Source organism: Pteropus vampyrus, unplaced genomic scaffold (genome assembly GCF_000151845.1).
Source record: "Pteropus vampyrus isolate Shadow unplaced genomic scaffold, Pvam_2.0 Scaffold482, whole genome shotgun sequence".
Lineage (NCBI taxonomy): Eukaryota > Metazoa > Chordata > Mammalia > Chiroptera > Pteropodidae > Pteropus > Pteropus vampyrus.
This window is the reverse complement of record NW_011889263.1, coordinates 237,297-254,421: the sequence shown is the minus strand read 5'-3', so window position 1 is coordinate 254,421 and position 17,125 is coordinate 237,297. Positions and strand designations below refer to the sequence as shown.

Below are 17,125 nucleotides of genomic sequence, written 5' to 3'. Positions count from 1 at the left end.
CACCAGTCCCGGGTCCTCCAACCTTTTGTCAGCTGGAGCAAGGGGAGGGATGGTGGGAAATCCCTCCCCTGCATCAAACCACGCCCCCTTTGGCTGCCACCATTTCCTGGACTTAACCCTGAGGTGTCTCGGCAGCGCCCTAGACCTCAGTCCGGCTAACAGGTGAGGGGTGGCTTGAGGGGGAAGGGGAGGGTACTGAACTGTCTTGCTTTCACCGATCCTCCAGTTTCCTCTGCACTGGGGCTTTTGTACCCCAGCGACAGAACCTGAGTCCTGCCACAGCCAAACTTGGCTCCAAAGGCCTAGCCTTGGGTGGCAGCCCCTAAGCCGATTGTAGGCTGAGAGAAGGTGACCATGAGAGGGGCCAGCGGGGATTGAGGAGGGAGGAGACTGGGCAGAAGATAGGGAGGAATTACTGAACAGAAGAGAGACATCGAATGAGCTGGAGACATCCCCTTAGTTCTGGAGATGGAGGGGGTTGCCTAAGGGCTCACAAGGTGGGAGATCCTGCTAGGTGTGAGGAGGGGGCTACCAAATTCAGGCAAAACTGGGGGAGGGGCACTTGGGTCTGAAGGAATAGAGGGGACATGAGTCTGGTGGGGAAGAGGGCTCCTGGGTCAGAGGTAGGCCTTGGTGGCCCCTGGGATTTGAAGGTCTTTGGCCATTGCCTCCTCATCAATTGCCCATTCTCTGCTCTGCCTGGCACTGTCTCCTGGGTTTGCATCAAGAGAGGACCACCCTGAGCTCCCAAAAAAGGACGGCTGACCTTCAACCCATATCCCAGCTGACTCTTATCTCAAGTGGACATGGCCTGCAAGGGCCGCATTCGACCCAGGGGCCTGTCCTGGGCCCTGCGACTGACCCTGGCATGGATCCTGCTAGGGGCCTGTGGAGGGAGCCGCCCATTCCCCATTAAGTCCCAAAGACACCACAGGCTGGCGGCCAATCTGGGCACAGGTCAGCTGGACCTGGCAGGTGAGCACTCCAGACCCTGCCTAACGCACAGGAACCCTCACTCCATCATAGCAATACCAGAATTTCCTTATGACAGGGGCTTAGAGCAGACTAGGATAGTGCTGAAGAATGTAGTTAAAGAGAACAGACTCTGAAATCAAACTGCCTGGGTTTAGATCCCAACTCTGACATTTTGTAGCTGTGTGACCCTGGGCAAGTCACTTAACCTCTCTGGGACTCATGTGAGCCATTAAAAATGGGGAGAAACAACAGACTTACTTCACAGGGGTGTTGTAAAAGGGTATATATATAAGCATTTGAGAATTAACACTGCCACCGGGGACATAAAAAATAATTAGCCGATTATCATAAATATTACTTGAAGCTGCATTTGCATCTCAAGTGAAGTGTCTTTAAGTTTTATGTTTGGGAAAAATGATATAACTGGAGTCCATCTGTTTGGGGGACCCCCCCCAGGCCTTGGTTCCCCAACCCTACCTAAGAATCTAAGACCCCAACTCAAAGGAGTTCCCTTCTCCATGGCCCTATTTTCCCTCAGAGATGGACACACAAGAGGCATTGGACCCAGTGATCCTCCCAGGGCACTGTGGGGGAGAGTCGAGCCCCAGGTGAGTACAGCAATCCCCAGACTTTCCTTGTGCTCTTTATATCAGTTGCCCCAGCCAGGGTAGAGAACCCCGGCGCATCTTGACCCGTCCGGGCCTGTCTCTCCTGATATCCAGGTGTAAATCCTTCCTGGGACACCTCCAAGTTGCCCTCCACAGTCGCTTGCACTTCCTGCTATTGCAGAAACGTCAGACACAGCCGCTCTGCGCAGAGCTCTGTGATGCCTGGTAGGAGAGGTGGGGCATCAGGGGCATGGCCTATGGTCTAGGCAGGGCCAAAGGCAGGATCTGCAGCAGGCTGGTGCTACTGTTTAAAGGGGGCATGGCCTGCACAAACAAGAGGATGAAGCCTGGTGTTTAGACATTAGGCAGAAAGGAGCCGGGCCTGTGGAAAACAAGAACCCTACTGGAACCCGACTGCAGAGCCTTTACTCCACTTCTTTTGTCCACTCACCAACCACAGGTTTGCCATCTGCAAAAGCGATATCACCTGTGGCCCAACTTGGCTTCCACTCCTTGAAAAGAGGGGTTGCAACCCTGGCTGCAGTACCTATGGGCAGGTGAGCATGGGACAGAGGTTGTGGGAGGAAGCTGAGACCTCCTCTTACCACGTGCTGTCTTAACCCACCTGGGCCCAGAGTCTGGACTGGCATTCCCAAGGCCCCCCCTACCCCCGCTCCCACCCTTCTGCTCTTCTGCAGCCCAGCTTCCATAATGGAATGCATTTATGCCAGCAGCTTCCCTAAGGCCCACTGGAACCGAATTTGCCCACCCCAAGGGGCTGTCTCTGCTCCAGGGCCATCCACAAGTCCCCCCAGAAGATCCAGAGGCCCTAGTCACCTTCCTCAATGCCCCAACCTTAATTTAGCCCTCCCCTGCTCCAGCCTCACAGAACCCAGTAGGAACTACTTGCCCTCCCCAACCCCACACTACGGCCTGCCATAATGACCAGTGATCCAGAGGTGAGAATTGCCCGTCCCAAGATCCCGCCCTCACCCTGGCCCCTACTCTCAATGGAACTCTCAGCCTTTCCTTTTCCAAGGCCATGGTCCTGAACACACCCTCCACCAGCCTCAGACGGCCACGCCCCCCAGGGTGTCTGCACCCACTCGGGCCCTAACTCCACTCCTTCTCCCAGACCTTCGCTGACGGGGTGGACCTTTGCCGCTCGGTTCTGGGCTACGCAATGCCGGTGGCAATTCCAGGCGCTGGTCACTGCCTCAACATTTCCATCTCCGTGCTTCCACATCCCAGACACAAACGGAGGGCGGGAGAAACCACCTTCCTGCGCTCCCGCCGCACTGGCACCTGGATCCTGGACATCATGGGCAGCGGGAGTGGCAGTGGAAGTGGCAGCGGCCGCTAGGGGGCGCCTAGCCCTGGATGGAGAGTCGTCCCTTTCCCCCAACTCCCGCCTGCCCCCTCACGATACCCAGAGCTCCAACCCTCTCCCTCTCTGCCCTCTAGTTTCTAGAGGCCTATCCCTTTTCCCTGGGGCCCCAGAGACTAGCCTCTCTCCAAATTATTAGAGCAATAACCCAACTCTAGCCCATTTCCTCCTCTCCACCTGGAATAAAGTCGCCAACTAGAGCACATGATGTGGCTGCTTCTTGGAGAAATGAGTGGGAAGGCTCGTTGTCAGAAAGTGATAGGTGTCTCACCCCAATCCTCAGGACCTAGGGTTAGCGACTGATTCACACTAGCATGTAAATGACAGATGTGTAAATGATGGATGGCCTATACCCTGGAGCACTTGTCTCCTAAATAGGTATATTCAGGTGTCAGAAATAGGGGGTGGGGTTAGAAGGGCTGACAAAGGCAGGTGTGTTCTCCCACTGTGTGCCACCAGTAAGAAGCTCCCTGCCACATAGGAAGCTCTCTGACTTGTATAGATGTCCCCTTCCTTCCTTCACATTCTCCCAAATCCCAACCCTAGCCCTAAAGGCAAAGGACTGGACCCTGATTCAGGATTTGGGTTGTAAGCACTACTCCTAATTCTCTTCCTTATCCACAGGCCCCAGGAGAGCTTCAGTTTCCTCACCTGGAAAATAGAGGCAAGGTCCTTTTTAGTTCAATAGATCAAGATTGATGGATGCCTCCTATGACAAGGCACTGTGCTAAAAAAGATGAGATTCATTCCTTGCCCTCAGGGAAAATGAAATGACATAAGAAAAGTGTCCCACTAGGAGAGTAGCAACCAGGCCTCTTTTGGCTGCAAGAGACAAGTTCAGTTCAAAGTTTCTTTAGCCAAGACACTGCTAAACTTCAAGAATGGCTGTATTTGGGTGCTTAAATGATGCTGGGAATCTATCCCTATCTTTTTCTCACAGCAGCAAAGATGGACCAGAATCCCATGATTCCAGTGACCTATAGAAATGGACCTATTTCTCTGTCAAACCAGCAGAAGTTCCAGGGCTAGCTGTCACTGATCCACCCTCGTCATGAGCCCAACGCTTAACCAATCATAGTGCCCAGGGGGATGCTGTGCTTTCACTGGCCTGATCTGGGTTATGGGCTTGTGCCTGAAGGCCCATGATGGGATCAGTTCCATCTGAACCACGTGGACTGAGGATGGGGAAAGGGTGGTTACCCCAAAGGAAAGTCAGGCACTGGGACCAGGAGAAGAGAAAAGGGTGCTGGGCAGGGAATCAAAATATATTGGCCGGAGAATGGTAGTTAGGACCCTGACTCTATAGTACATTTACCTGGGTTCACATCCCAGTTCTACCATTTACTCATATTGGTAACTTTGGGCATGTTTCTTCATCTATAAAATGGAAATTATAATTGTTCCTCTCATAGGATTGTTGTTAAGTGCGTTCTTGCAAGTTGTTCTGGTTATGCACTGCTGTGTAACAACTTCAAACACAGTAACATAAAACAATGATCATTATTAGCTCTCATGGTTCTGGGGTTTACCTGGGCTCAGCTGGGTTCTTGCTCAAAGTATCTCATGTAGGAGATGGAGTCACCTTGAAAGCTTCCTCACTCATACATCTTGTGCTTGGCACTGGCTCTTGCCTTGAACTTCAGCTGGGGCTGTTGGCAAGAATAGCTAGACATGGCCTCTCTCTGTGATTTGGGCTTCCTCACAGGATGGTGGCTGGGTTCCCAGGGCAAGTGTCCCAAGAAGGAGAACCAGGTGGCAGCTGTCTCACCTCTGATGATCTAGTCTTGGAAGTCACACAGTATCACCTGTCTAGGAAGTCACACAGTATCACCTTGTATTTTCTGATCACTAAGGTGAGTCACTAAAGCCAGCTCATACTCAAAGAGAGGCATCCTAGACTCTACCTCCCAATAAGAGGGATGTCAAATAAAATGCTTGGAAAGTGCTTGGCACATCATTAACAATGTCAATATAATCCATTATCATTGTTGTTGATGATGATGTTACTGTAACAAAAGAAGCAGGCATTTGAGAAAGAAAAGTGATAGAAGCCTTGGAAGGAACTCCAGGCAGATAGATGACCAAGCTGTGAGGAAGTGCATCTCAAGTAGGAGGCCTGGAAAGATCAGGTTCTAGTCAGCAAGCCTGGAGCAGAGTGTGGGAACTATGGACAGATCATTAGAAGTCCTTGAACTCCAGGCAAAGCCAACTTGGACCTGATTACGAGGGCCATAGGTTTATGCAGGGCAACATCCATCAGACTGACACTTGCAAGCAGGACAGGGAAGGGTGAAATTGGAGGTGAGGGGTACCAGTGAGGACACTGGGACAGGAACTGGAAGATAGGCAGAGGGGGATGAACAAGAGGAATTCGGACTAACCTGCAGTGCTGTCAAGAGCAGGAGTGGCTGTTTGAAAACTTCGAGAAGCATTGCCTGGAACTCTCTTCCACCCTCCTGTTATCTGTTCCACTCTACCCTTCAGATCTTGGCCCGTCAGCTTGTCAAGCTCTGTGAGACCCAGACCAGTGCCAGCCTCCCCATCATGCATCCCTGGGTCCTCTGGGACCCTTCCAGCTGGTCAATGGTGGCTTCCCAGTGTCCAGCACAGAATCTACATAGAATAGACAGGTGCTCTGCTATGGGCTGAACTGCCCCGACCCCATTCATATGTTGAGTCCTAACCCGCAGGACCTCATGTGACTGTATTTAAAGATAGACCTTTAAAGAGGTAATTAAGGTTAAATGAGGTCACACGGGTGGGGAGATTAGGACACAGATACACAGTGGGAAGACTATGTGAGGATGCAGGGAGAAGGCAGCCATCATCTACAAGCTGAGGATAGAGGCTTCAGAAGAAATTAAACTTGCCAACATCTTCATCTTTGACATCTAGCCTCCAGAACTGTGAGAAAATAAATTTCTGTTGTTTAAGCCACCCAGCCTGTGGTACTTTGTTATGACAGCCCAAAGAGACTAATACAGGCTCCATAAATAATACTCCCACAATGCTCTGGGATTCTGCTATCGAATTAAAAAATGAGCCATCCCCTTTCTTCTTTCCATGAAAATCCTACTGTTCAAGTCAAGGTGGGGTTCAAGGGTTGGAGAGGATGGGCCTCTCCCTAGCCCTAGGTGTCAATTCCTGACTCTATCCCAAATATTCCACTCCTCTTGTTAGGGATTGCCTTGGGCTTGGACATGTATCCTACCTCCAGCCAGGAAGTGACAGAGCAGCTGCTGGGAGATAAGGCTTTGCAGGTTGAGATGTAATGTCTGGAGCTATGGAGGCTAACTCGAGACCATAACAGGCAAAAACACCAAAGCTGGCAAAACACCAAAGTTGGAAGATAGGCTAAAAAAAAAAAAACCAGTGTCTTTGAAGTTGTTTAGCCACTTGACTTCCAAACTTCCGTAGAGTGAGATAAATCTGTCTTGCTGCTGGCAAGGCTGTGGGGAAAACGTGTTCTCACTTACACTGCTGGTGCATGTGCCATGGGTATTAAGCCTCCACGGAGAATTTGAAAATATCTCTTCTCCAAATTACAAACAAACACATAGATTCTCTAACCTAGCAAGCTCACCTCTGGGACTTTATCCTACAGACAAAGCTGTATACGAGAAATGATGGCACATTCTGGTCATTCCCTGCTGTACAGGCTTAACAGCAAGCTAAATGACAACTCAGCATCTACTAAGAGGCATTAAATAAACTACGGGACAGTCATGCCACAGAGGATGCTTCAGCTGTAAAGGGAATGAGGAAAGTCTTTAGATGCCCATTTGGAATTTCCTTCAAGATACATGTGGCATGAAGAGTAACATTAACTATCTAAGGTATGCTTCCATTTGTGTTAAAAAAGAAACTTTAAAAAAGAATGTATCTGTGCATATGTTTGTAACATATCTCTATCTCTGAAAGGACCTACACAGACCTGCTATGGTCTGAATGTTTTGTGTCGCCCTAAAATTCCTATGCTGAAATCCTAACCCTCAAAGATGATGGTATTAGGAGGTGGGGCTTTTGGGGACATCATTAGGTCATCAGTATGGAGCCCTCATGAATGGGTTTAGTATCCTTATAAAAGGGACCCCATAGAGATCCCTCACCCCTCCACCATGTGAGGATACAGTAAGAAGTCATCAATCTGTGACCCAGAAGACAGCCCTCACCAGAACATGACTATGCTAAGACCCTGACCTTGGACTTCCAGCCACCAGAACTGTAATGTCTTGTTTATAAACCACCCAGTCTGTGGTATTTTGTTATTACAGTCCAAACCCTAATTCTGTACCACACTAATATATATTTTAAAATAAAAATCAGTCAACCAGTGCCCAACTTGTTTAGTTTGCAAATGTCAGTAGCTGGGTCCAGCTGTAGACCACGTTCCCACCACCCCCCGTCCCAAAGTACAACCCTCACGTCTGGCTTTCCTTAAGCAATTTTAATCACAAACTGGGGGGACGGGGAAGGCAGGTAACAGGGGTACAGGCCAGCTCCTAGAGAGTGGTGACTGACTCCAGGCCACGTTCCTGGAAGTACCGGTGGGGAAGGCGGGGGCGAGTTCGGGGACCTTCACTGAAGTAAGATGTGATCCTCCCAAGTCCCTCCTGATCCCCTGTTGGCGAGTCCTCCCTGTGGATGAGAGGTGGCAACACTGACCACCTTCTCTGGGGGCAGCCCTCCCAGGCCGAGCTGAGCCCTGGCCTCCCTCCCTCTTTCTCACAGGACCTCTGGGACACCCACCATGTAACGACTTCTGCTTCCTTCTCCAGGATGCTCTGGGCCGTGCGCCAACTGAACCGGACAAACTGGGGAAAGCCAAAGATGGGCTCCACGTGCTTTCTCAACCATGCTTTCGTCTTGGGATCTAGGGGAGTGGTGGGGTGAACAATGGTGATGGCCCCCGAGCTATGACATAAAGTCCCAGCTCCTCAGTCTGGCATCTTAAGTCCCATCACCTCATCTGAGGCCTCTTCCTGAGTACCTGAGACACCTTCCACTGTCTGAAACATCTTCCTGCCTCAAGAACTTTGCACAGGCAATCCACCCCCAAGTTTTCACCTGGCCGACTGTTGCTCAAGGTGCAGTTTAGGGAGACTGCCCGAGACATCTCCCTTATCCCACCAAGGACAACCAGCATTTGTGGACCATCAGGTTAATGCCCATATCCCCCATGTAACCATAAGCTCAGTGGGGACAGAGACGTTCTCATCTGTCTTGCTCACAGTTATACCTCTAGGGCTTGGCCCTGCATAGCATGTACCAGGTACTCAGTAAGCACTGAATGCTGCCCAAACTGTTTTTGGCCTGGACCTAGTTTCCTCATTTTGGCCTCACCTAAGTTCCAGTCACAGACTTACTGTGTCGCTCCACCCACCTGCCAGTCCTTTCCTGGGTCTCAGAAGGACCAGGAAGTTCCTTGAACCCCGCCACTGAATCTTCCAATCTGCCCTTGTGGGGGCAAGGGGAGTGAGGGGGGCACAATCATCTCCACTTCAGACGAGGAAACTGAGCCTCATCATGGGGGGAAAATGATGGATTTAAGCTGAGGCCACTGGACATGAGCTGGTGCCCCTCCCCCTGTCCTTTTCTCCTTAATGAATGGACAGATGTCCACTATGGGTCTCTGTCCCTCACTGGAGCTCCAGAGGAACAGCACAGAGGGAGGGAGGGAGCAGGGAGGAAGGAGCCTGCCAGCTAGAATTCAGCTCTGCCACACAATGGCTATGCTCAAGTGGCTTCCAGTCCAGGCTTCAGCCTCTTCTGCGGTGGGGTGGGGTGGGGTGGGATGAGCAGAACAACTCTCAGTCTGTCCTGTCAGTGTTATCACCAGGACCGCTGTCTCAGGGCAGCTCCCACGGCAGCCCCCACTGCCATCTGCTCACCATTGGGATACCCTGAGCCATAATCGATGTCCAGGTCCTGCAGTTTTTCCACAAACTGCCAGTTCTTCACGGCTTGGTCACGTGCCACCTGTGGGCAAGACAGGCACTTGGGATTTCCGTCTCTCAAGGCACTACATCTGACCCCTGCCCAGAGGGATGCTGGAAGTTGTACATGGACAGCAAGGGGCTGACCTTGGCACAGATGCTGGCAGCACTGACCACAGGGTAGAGAGCATCTGCTTTGGCCTTCACTGTCACCTCAATATCGGGAAAGCACTGCTGTAACCGCTCCTGGTATGTCTCTGGCAGCCCCACGGTGTCCACAAATACCTACAGTGGTGACAGGAAATGTATTAATTCAACATCGGGAAAAACAGCTTTACAAATAATCCGGTGTCAGAGCCTTTGTACTTGTTCCTGCTGCCTGGAATACTCTTCTCTGGGCTCATCCCCAGGCTGAATCTTTCTCAGAGGTCTCAGATCAAACATCACCTTCCAAAGAGGCTTTCCCTGATTAAGCTGTACCCATTCTACATTTATCGAGCACTACTGTATTCCATGGGCTGTGCTCGATGCAGGGAACAAGGCAGTGAACACACCAGACAAAAATCTGTGTTCTCATGGAGGGGACACCCACACCTGGGTGAGGGCTACAGACAAGAAACAGAGTAAATAATAAAAGATAGGGGAGAGTTGGAAGAGGTTAGCATTTTAAACAGAAGCATAGAGGGTGGGGAGGTTCAGGGAAGGTCACTCTGAGGTGGTGACACTCGAATAAAGGCCAAAAGAAATGAGGAGATGAGCCGTGTGGAGATCTGGAAAGTGTTCTTGGCAGAGGAGTGCCAAGTGCAAAGGCCCTGAGGTAGGACCATGTCCAGTATACTGGGCAGCAGTAGGGAGTCTCTATGGCTGAAGTGAAGATGAGTTCAGGGAGGTAACAGGGAAAGTGATCTCTACAGCAGTTACAGTTCTCAGAAATCACCTTTATTACTTACCAGCTGACTTGTCTCCCCTGACAAGTCTCCCCTGACTTGGCCATGAATCTCTGAGGACAGGGCCCTTGTCCATCTGCTTCAGTACTGCATCATCAGCTCCACACTCCACTTTCCAGTCCTGGACCTCAGCCATCAACTCAGCAAGGCCTTCCTTGTTCCATTCCCTTCCTCAAGTGTATTTATTTGCCTTTGTTATTCTCTCAAAACAATCTGTTGTTCGCCTTAGAGACTCATTGCAATGCCAATTTATATTTCTCTGATAATTTAATCTCGTTCTCTTCCCCTTGATTGTGAGTCAAGATTTACATTAAAAAAGATGACTGTCTGCTGCTGCTATGTTGGGAGCAGATTGTAGGGGAGGGGGCTGGAGATGGGGGACCAGGGAAGAGGATGGGGCAGGCGTCCAGGAGGAAAGGGTGCCCTAGACTAGGATAAGTGGACAGATGTGTAATTTGTTTTGGACACTGAGCCTTTAGGATACAGAGATAGATGGGGGTGGGGTTGTGGGTCCCACCATGGTCCTCAGTGGGGCAGACACATATTAGGGTGGGAAAAGCAGTAGGAAATCAACAGCAACAAATATTCCTGAGGGTCTACGGCCATGCTACCCTGAACACACTCACTCTTGTCTGATCTTGGAAGCTAAGCAGGGTCTGGCCTGGTTAGTACTTGAATGGGAGACCACCTAGGAATACCGGGGACTGTAGGCTTTAAGAAAAAAGAAATTCCTAGCTCACCTGAGCAACATTCACACCCTGATCCAAAGCATACTGCACCAAACCAGCGGCTGTATCATGGGACAGGGAGTTCAAGTTGTATTTGACCCTGCAGTGGGGAACAGAGCTCAGTCAACCCCATTCCAGCAATGGATCCATTCCAGCCTATGCTGGCTGCCTCTCCGCCCTGGCCTGTCCAGGGGACCCCTCACCGTCCAAGCATGCTGGTAGAGATGAGGTTTGGAGACAGCACGTCCAGTGCCCAGCCCACAAAGTTCCTGTCCTCCTCCATTTTTGCAAAGAGCCTGTCCCGCTCGCTCTCCGACAGGGTCTTTGAGTCTGGGAAGTAGGTTAAGAGAGAAGGGAGAGCAGCTGGTTCTACCACTTCCTGTTGTCTCTCTGCAGCTGGCACCCGCCGCTCCACATGCCCAGTAACCCCCTCCCCAGACATACAACTCGGGCTCACCTGCCACTTTCAGGGCCTTCAAATCTGCCAGGCGTGACAAGGGGCAATAACAGATGGCGTAGACCATGGGGCCTGGGGAAGGGGAAGCGGGGTTCCAATCAGTGAGCCCGCGAAAACTGCCATCCCCGCTCCATCATCAGTGTTTTTTCCGGTGCCATCACTAATGCCATGGCCATCACCACTACCAACCCCCACCCCGAATGCGGTGCAATCCCGTCTCCCGTTCCACTGCAGTTTGCATCCCTTTTATCACGTCCCTCCCAAACTCGGCCCTAGGAGCGCACCCAACACCGGGCCCCGGCCCGCTTCATCGACGCCCAGGACGCAAGGTTCCTTGCGGCACACCGCCGGCACAGGCGAGTTTAGGCGACAGCGACCAGTATTGTCTCTCTCCAGCTCGCTGAGATCCATGCCGCCTCGGCCGCCGCCACCAGCCGCAGGAATGAAGTCCGCAGAAACAGGTCTGGGCGCGCGTTTTCTGCCAGTCCCTCAGTGGCTCTAGCTCCCCACCAATTAGCACACAGGACACGCCTCCGACGCCGCTGACGTCTGCGCAGCCGACGCCGACGCCGCTGTCGTACCGCTTCCTGGGATCTGTAGTTCCCGAGACCGACCGCGGAGCTCTGAATTTGGGAAACGGGGTGGGCGGGGTCGCTTTCGAAGCTCCGCTCTGGAGTCTCTGGAGCCTCACCCGCCGGAGCTGATGAGAGGAGAGGGAAATAAATGGGAAACTGAGGCCAGCCTTGGCGGACCGGACCGGGCCGGGCCTAGAAGGTGAAATACCACTACACTCCCAGAATTTGGGTGCCTGCATCATTGGGTCCCCGTCCCCGACCTGGACTCAGGCCATGTGCACTTGTCGATCCCTGCAACTCCATACAGTCTAAGCCCCCTGGACTAGGTATCCCCGATCCCACTGGGCTCAGGTCTTCGGATTTGGGATCCCCCAACTCCCTCTCTCTAAGTACCTCATCCGGATTTCCGCCCCCTCTTCCTACCCTCTCATTTGAGCTAAGCCTCCCCTTCCTCCGAACCGAGATCTACGATCCCAAGACCTCAACAGACTTCTGCTTAGAGTCTTCGCCCACCATGCAGGCTCATTCTCCCCACCTCTGGGTTTATATCCTATCCCAACTCCTCCCTTCTCCTTCTCTCACCCCATCTTATTCCCTGGTCTCCTCTGCCTATGGATCCCTGGCCCTCACCAGACTCATGCCCCTTTCTCAGGGTCACAGCTCCTACGTCTTCGTTTCCCCTTCCTTGCCCCCCACTATCTTTCTTCCTTTCTCCTCGGATATCAGCAGGGTTCACATCTCCAGACTCAGCTGTCTCCTCCCCACACTACTTTCAAGCCCCCGACAAGGGGCCCCAGATCTCCCTTCCCGGTGCCCGCCTCCTACGCGCCACCCACAGGCCTTCCTCTCTTCCCGCCCACCCTATGACTTGCCAGCCCGCCCTGGCCCCGCCTCCTCTGCTCCCGTCTCTCACTCGGTCTCAGGGCCTCCAGTCGCAGTCGATCGGCTTGCAGGGTGAACAATCTCGTTGCCTGCAGGGCCGCACTTGCACCAGGTTCTCGCGGTCCATGAACACCGGGCCCGGCGCTGTGCCCAGCACCTCGCGACTGCGCTCCTGCTTGCCCAGGTCGCAAAGGCAGCGCCACTTTCCCCACGGGCCAAGGATCGAGTCCTCCACTTCTAGGAATAGAGGGCTAGGTCGGGGTTAACCTACCCGCCAACCCTCCTGTAACGGGGAAGGAAGATAAACACCCAAACAGCAACAGCTCTTGTTTGCAGGACTGTGCTTCTGTGCCAGGCACCCTGCCACAGATGATCTAATTTTAATCTTCCTTTAGTCCCAGATGGGGAAACCGAGACCTCGAAAGAGTAAGCCACCCTTCTGAGCTCCCGCATCTGCTGAGTTGCCCAGAGGGACTGCAAACTAACACTGCCCACCTGTGCCAGCCTACCCAGTTGGGACTGTGGCACTACACCCCTGGTGCCCACCATCTGAAGCTGACTCCCATCTTCAGGGAAGTGATAATGAGCCTGTCCAACAGGCACAGTGCCACTGGACCAGCAGGTCGGTCAGGTGGTAAATTAAATGACATAATTAGCATAATAAAGGTACTTAAAACCCCTGGTGCTCTCCTAGTACGTAGAGGAAAACCACTGAGTAGGATCACTTTTAAAGAAGCTACAACTTACTGAGCGTGTAACCACTCCTCTTTACAAGGTTCTTTTACAGACTTCTACCTAAACCTCTATATGACAAGTGCCAATTCACGAAGCCTCCATCACACGGCACTCCCTGGCACACTTCCCCCTACATCTTTGCCTTACTGGCTTTTCTTGTCATGACAGCTATATTGGTTACCTATCTCCTTCAGTTGGGCCTTTAGAAGTTGACCTGCCTTCTTTTTCTATCTTTGCGCTTCCTACCACCTATCCATGATTTTATGGATGTGCCCGTTGGGTCCTGCTCCCATACCCTCTCTCCGTGTAAGCTGCTTAAAGGCAGTATCTATTTCAATTCACAGAAAAAATTGAGCCTCAGAGATAAATAACCAGCCCAGTGTGGAGCTGGGCGGAGATGTGAAGTCCACGGAGGAGGGTCTGCTTACAGCCAGCTGGCAAAGTGGGGCAATGGAGAACCTTTCCGCACCGTCACAGCCGCGACCTGTGGTTACCTTTTCCCTGATGCTGCAGCCGCAACTGCTCCCAGGTGTCGCCTTTGCCCTGCTCGCCAAAGTAATAGTAGTCGGGGGAGACCTGGGCAGGGGTCGCCAGCAGCAGAAGCATCAGAGGCAGCAGCAGCAGAGCCTCTGGGCTCCCGGCCATGCCGGACTCCAACCGCCCCCGGCGCGCTCGGGGGCTAAGCCTGGCGCGGGGGTCTGTGGAGCCCGCATTACCCCTTCGGGCGGGGGCAAGCCGTCGCGGCCCACACCTGCAAGCCTCCCTCAGTGGCCCGGCAGGCGCGTGTACCCAGCCGGCTCCGCTCCCCCTCCCCTGCAGTGGTAGTGGACCCGACCGCTCCGCCTGTCTCCCCTCCCCTCCCCCCGCCCTGCGCGTCATGGTTCCGGCTGCGCATAAAAGGCTCCGCGGCCTTTTGCGCACTGGGCGCTGAGAAACGCGAGTCTGCAAGTCTGCTGTTGTGTGTACCCTTGCTCACGCAGGTAGGGACACCTGGAGCGCATCCAATTGGGGGCAGCCCCCTTGGAGCCGCTTCGGCCCTTGTCGGTCCTCCGCGCTGGCCTCCTTTGTTTTCCACCCGCCGTGGTGGCCGCCTTTGTGCTTGCGGGGGGAAACCGAGGCCAGAGTCGCAGGCCGCATCGCCAGATTCCCCGCCCCCTGCTCGCGGGGGCCCTTCCCGGGGCGGTGGGCCAGAGCCACCGCGCTCGGGCCGACACGCAAATGAGGACCCGGTGGCAGCAGCCGAGCCGCCCTTGCTGAACCGGCAGCGGGTCTCCCGTGGCCTCGAAGCCGCACAGAGCTGGTACCAGGGAGGGTGCAGAGCAGTGCTGCTGCCTCTGCCGCTGACTCAGTCACCCGGCCCAGCACGGAGCGTGACCTTGGGAAGCGAGGACAAAGGGTCTTCCCGGACGCACTGACCGGGCGGGGGCGGGGGGTTTCGTCTCAGCTTTCAGTCATGGCCGCCGGTAACGCGCACATCGGAAAGCCAGCCCCGGACTTCCAGGCCACCGCCGTGGTGGATGGCGCCTTCAAGGAGGTGAAGCTTTCTGACTACAGAGGTAAGGGCGGCCTGGAGAGGACTCGAGTGGGGGCGGGGTCCTGGCATTCGAGGTGCGGGGCCCTCACACCCGGTTTGTTCCCGCCTCCTTCCCCAGGGAAATACGTGGTGCTCTTTTTCTACCCGTTGGACTTCACTTTTGTGTGCCCTACGGAGATTATCGCTTTCAGCGAGCATGCCGAGGATTTCCGCAAGCTGGGCTGCGAGGTGCTGGGGGTCTCTGTCGACTCTCAGTTCACCCACCTGGCTTGGTATTAGCAGGGACCAGCAGGGAGGGAGGGCGAAGCTGGGCCTAAACCTCTACAAGGTCCGAGCTGTGTGTGTTCAGCCTCTGTGCCTCTTTTCTCATCTTGAAAATATGGAAATAATGGCTCCTAAATCCTTAAGGATAATGACAGTAATTAGCGTTTGGAAACTAGTTGCTTGGTGAGGAGTTACAAATGCTTTATCTCACTTAAGGCAAAGCAGTCTTCCTCCCAAGAACTATTTCAAGAAGGTGGCAACTCCAGTTCAAGGGAGTGAAGGGCTGGGTCTCAGGACACAGGAGAATGGGGACTCTGTCCCAAGATGCCAGAGGCTGCCAGCATATGTGAAGCCACTTTGCTGGAATAGGCAAGCTGGCTTAGTCTTCCCAGCTATGGGAAACAGCCTGCACACCCACTTCAGGGCGGGGTGGGTGGGACTCCCAGGGCCTTGCTCTAAAGCCCCTTATCTCTTGCCTCCAGCACCCCCTCTCCAGCCCTTATCACACCCAGGCCCACAGGGTGAGGACCCTGCTATGCCAGGCATTCTGAGGTCCCAACCCTGTCTCCTGCACCCCCAGGATTAACACCCCCCGGAAGGAGGGAGGCTTGGGCCCCCTGAACATCCCCCTGCTGGCGGATATAACCAGAAGCTTGTCCAACGATTATGGCGTGCTGAAGAAAGACGAAGGCATTGCCTACAGGTACTGTGGGGTCCTCAGGGGACACCCATCCTCAAGATGAGGGGACCATTCTTGGGCAATGCCCTCCCTTCCCCTAGCCCTGTGGCTGGCAGGGAGATGGTGCTCCTTTCCCTTGCCCTGCCAGTGGGAGCTCCCAGCTCCTTACCATGAACCCTGATATCTTCAGAGGCCTCTTTATCATCGATGGCAAGGGTGTCCTTCGCCAGATCACCATCAATGATTTGCCTGTGGGGCGCTCCGTGGACGAGGCTCTGAGGCTGGTCCAGGCCTTCCAGTACACAGATGAGCATGGGGAAGGTGAGTGAACACACATTCACATGTGTTCACACATGAGTAGGTATGCAGCTCCTCTCTAGTCACTCGTGCACATTCACTGCGTGCTCTATCACCTGTGTGACATGGATATGAGGACCCCAAAGAAGATTTGGTTCAGGGCCTTGTCTGCAGAAGTTTCTAGTCTGGTGGGAGAGCTATCCCAACACAAGGATGGGGAATTAGGAGGTAATAAAGTTCTACAGAGAAGGTATTTGAGAAGGTGTGTGTCAAGGTAGGCTTGACTAATTTTAGTGCCTTCTTGGGTGGTGGGCACAGCCTGACTAGTCTCGCAAAGTCCAGTAGGGCTGGGGCTGAGAAAGATGGGGCTAAAGGGGCCAAAATATATAAATATGTCAACCACAAAATCTTGCACCTGGGCTTAGGGGCTTCTGTTAACAGAGGGTGTGGTCTTGGGCCTTGGTTTTTGTTCTGCAACTCGGACTCCTGCTTTGCCTCTCACTACTGCCCTAACTTGAATATTTGGGCTGTAGCCTCACCTGTGCATCCTTGTGTCTTCTCACAGTCTGTCCCGCTGGCTGGAAGCCAGGCAGTGACACAATCAAGCCCAACGTGGAAGACAGCAAGGAATACTTCTCCAAACACAACTAGACTGGCAGACAGGCACCAAGCTTGGGCTCTTGGCCCCAACCTGTGCCCCCACCTGGGTGCCTTGTGCTAGCCCAGGAAAGGCCAGACCTGCCCCTTCACATTCCACCGTCTGTGATCCTAGAGGGCTAGGCCAAGGCCTTTTCATGTTCCTGGCTGAGTAGTAATGGTGACACCCCCCTTCCCCCCGCTCCCTGTAGCCCACCTAACGGGGCACAGGCTAGAAGTGACCAATAAAGTATTAGGGACAGATATGAGCCCGTGTTGGTGTCGTCTGTCCTGGTGTCTCCACACCCTTCCTTTCCTACAGGCTCTGGCCTGGGGAACTGACACTGTAGTTACTTATCTTCACCACAAGGTGGAAGTCTTACCCCATGCTCATTGCTTACTCCTCCGCCTGAGGGCAGTTTCCCTGGTGGGGTGTGGGGATGCTGTTTACCCCTTACTGGGAGCAAGTCCCAGTATGCCCTACA

The 17,125-nt window shown here is 53.4% G+C and overlaps 4 protein-coding genes and 1 pseudogene across 5 annotated transcripts in view; 3 read left to right on the top strand and 2 right to left on the bottom strand.

Moving 5' to 3' along the window:
• The window catches only part of MAST1 (microtubule associated serine/threonine kinase 1), a 36,362-nt gene extending 28,518 nt beyond the window's left edge, over positions 1-7,844 (bottom strand). The window contains exon 1 of one of the 2 annotated variants that reach the window (XM_011382529.2): positions 7,720-7,844. The gene's annotated coding sequence lies outside the window, so the exon portion shown is untranslated. Of the gene's footprint in view, positions 1-6,181; positions 7,274-7,719 lie in introns of those variants that run through there. The other variant, XM_023524612.1, reaches the window with a different exon arrangement.
• RTBDN (retbindin) lies at positions 795-4,762 on the top strand. The gene is made up of 5 exons (XM_023524615.1): positions 795-975; positions 1,496-1,583; positions 1,698-1,808; positions 2,044-2,140; positions 2,719-4,762. Exons 1-5 carry the CDS (start codon positions 807-809, stop codon positions 2,944-2,946), a joined length of 693 nt encoding a protein of 230 aa, XP_023380383.1. The 5' UTR covers positions 795-806; the 3' UTR covers positions 2,947-4,762.
• RNASEH2A (ribonuclease H2 subunit A) lies at positions 7,403-13,893 on the bottom strand. Its single transcript, XM_011382531.2, has 9 exons — positions 12,527-13,893; positions 11,323-11,738; positions 11,039-11,110; positions 10,785-10,911; positions 10,594-10,681; positions 9,054-9,191; positions 8,862-8,949; positions 7,720-7,843; positions 7,403-7,608 (listed from the first exon to the last, which is right to left on the bottom strand). The coding sequence occupies exons 2-9, from the start codon at positions 11,447-11,449 to the stop codon at positions 7,473-7,475; spliced, it is 900 nt and encodes a 299-aa protein (XP_011380833.1). The 5' UTR covers positions 11,450-11,738; positions 12,527-13,893; the 3' UTR covers positions 7,403-7,472.
• Positions 10,448-10,566, top strand: LOC111732691 (annotated as a pseudogene).
• A 154-nt stretch (positions 13,894-14,047) lies between the features above and the next one.
• PRDX2 (peroxiredoxin 2) lies at positions 14,048-16,909 on the top strand. The gene is made up of 6 exons (XM_011382532.2): positions 14,048-14,210; positions 14,675-14,786; positions 14,883-15,036; positions 15,609-15,731; positions 15,898-16,028; positions 16,570-16,909. Exons 2-6 carry the CDS (start codon positions 14,684-14,686, stop codon positions 16,653-16,655), a joined length of 597 nt encoding a protein of 198 aa, XP_011380834.1. The 5' UTR covers positions 14,048-14,210; positions 14,675-14,683; the 3' UTR covers positions 16,656-16,909.
• The last annotated feature ends 216 nt before the right edge of the window (positions 16,910-17,125 follow it).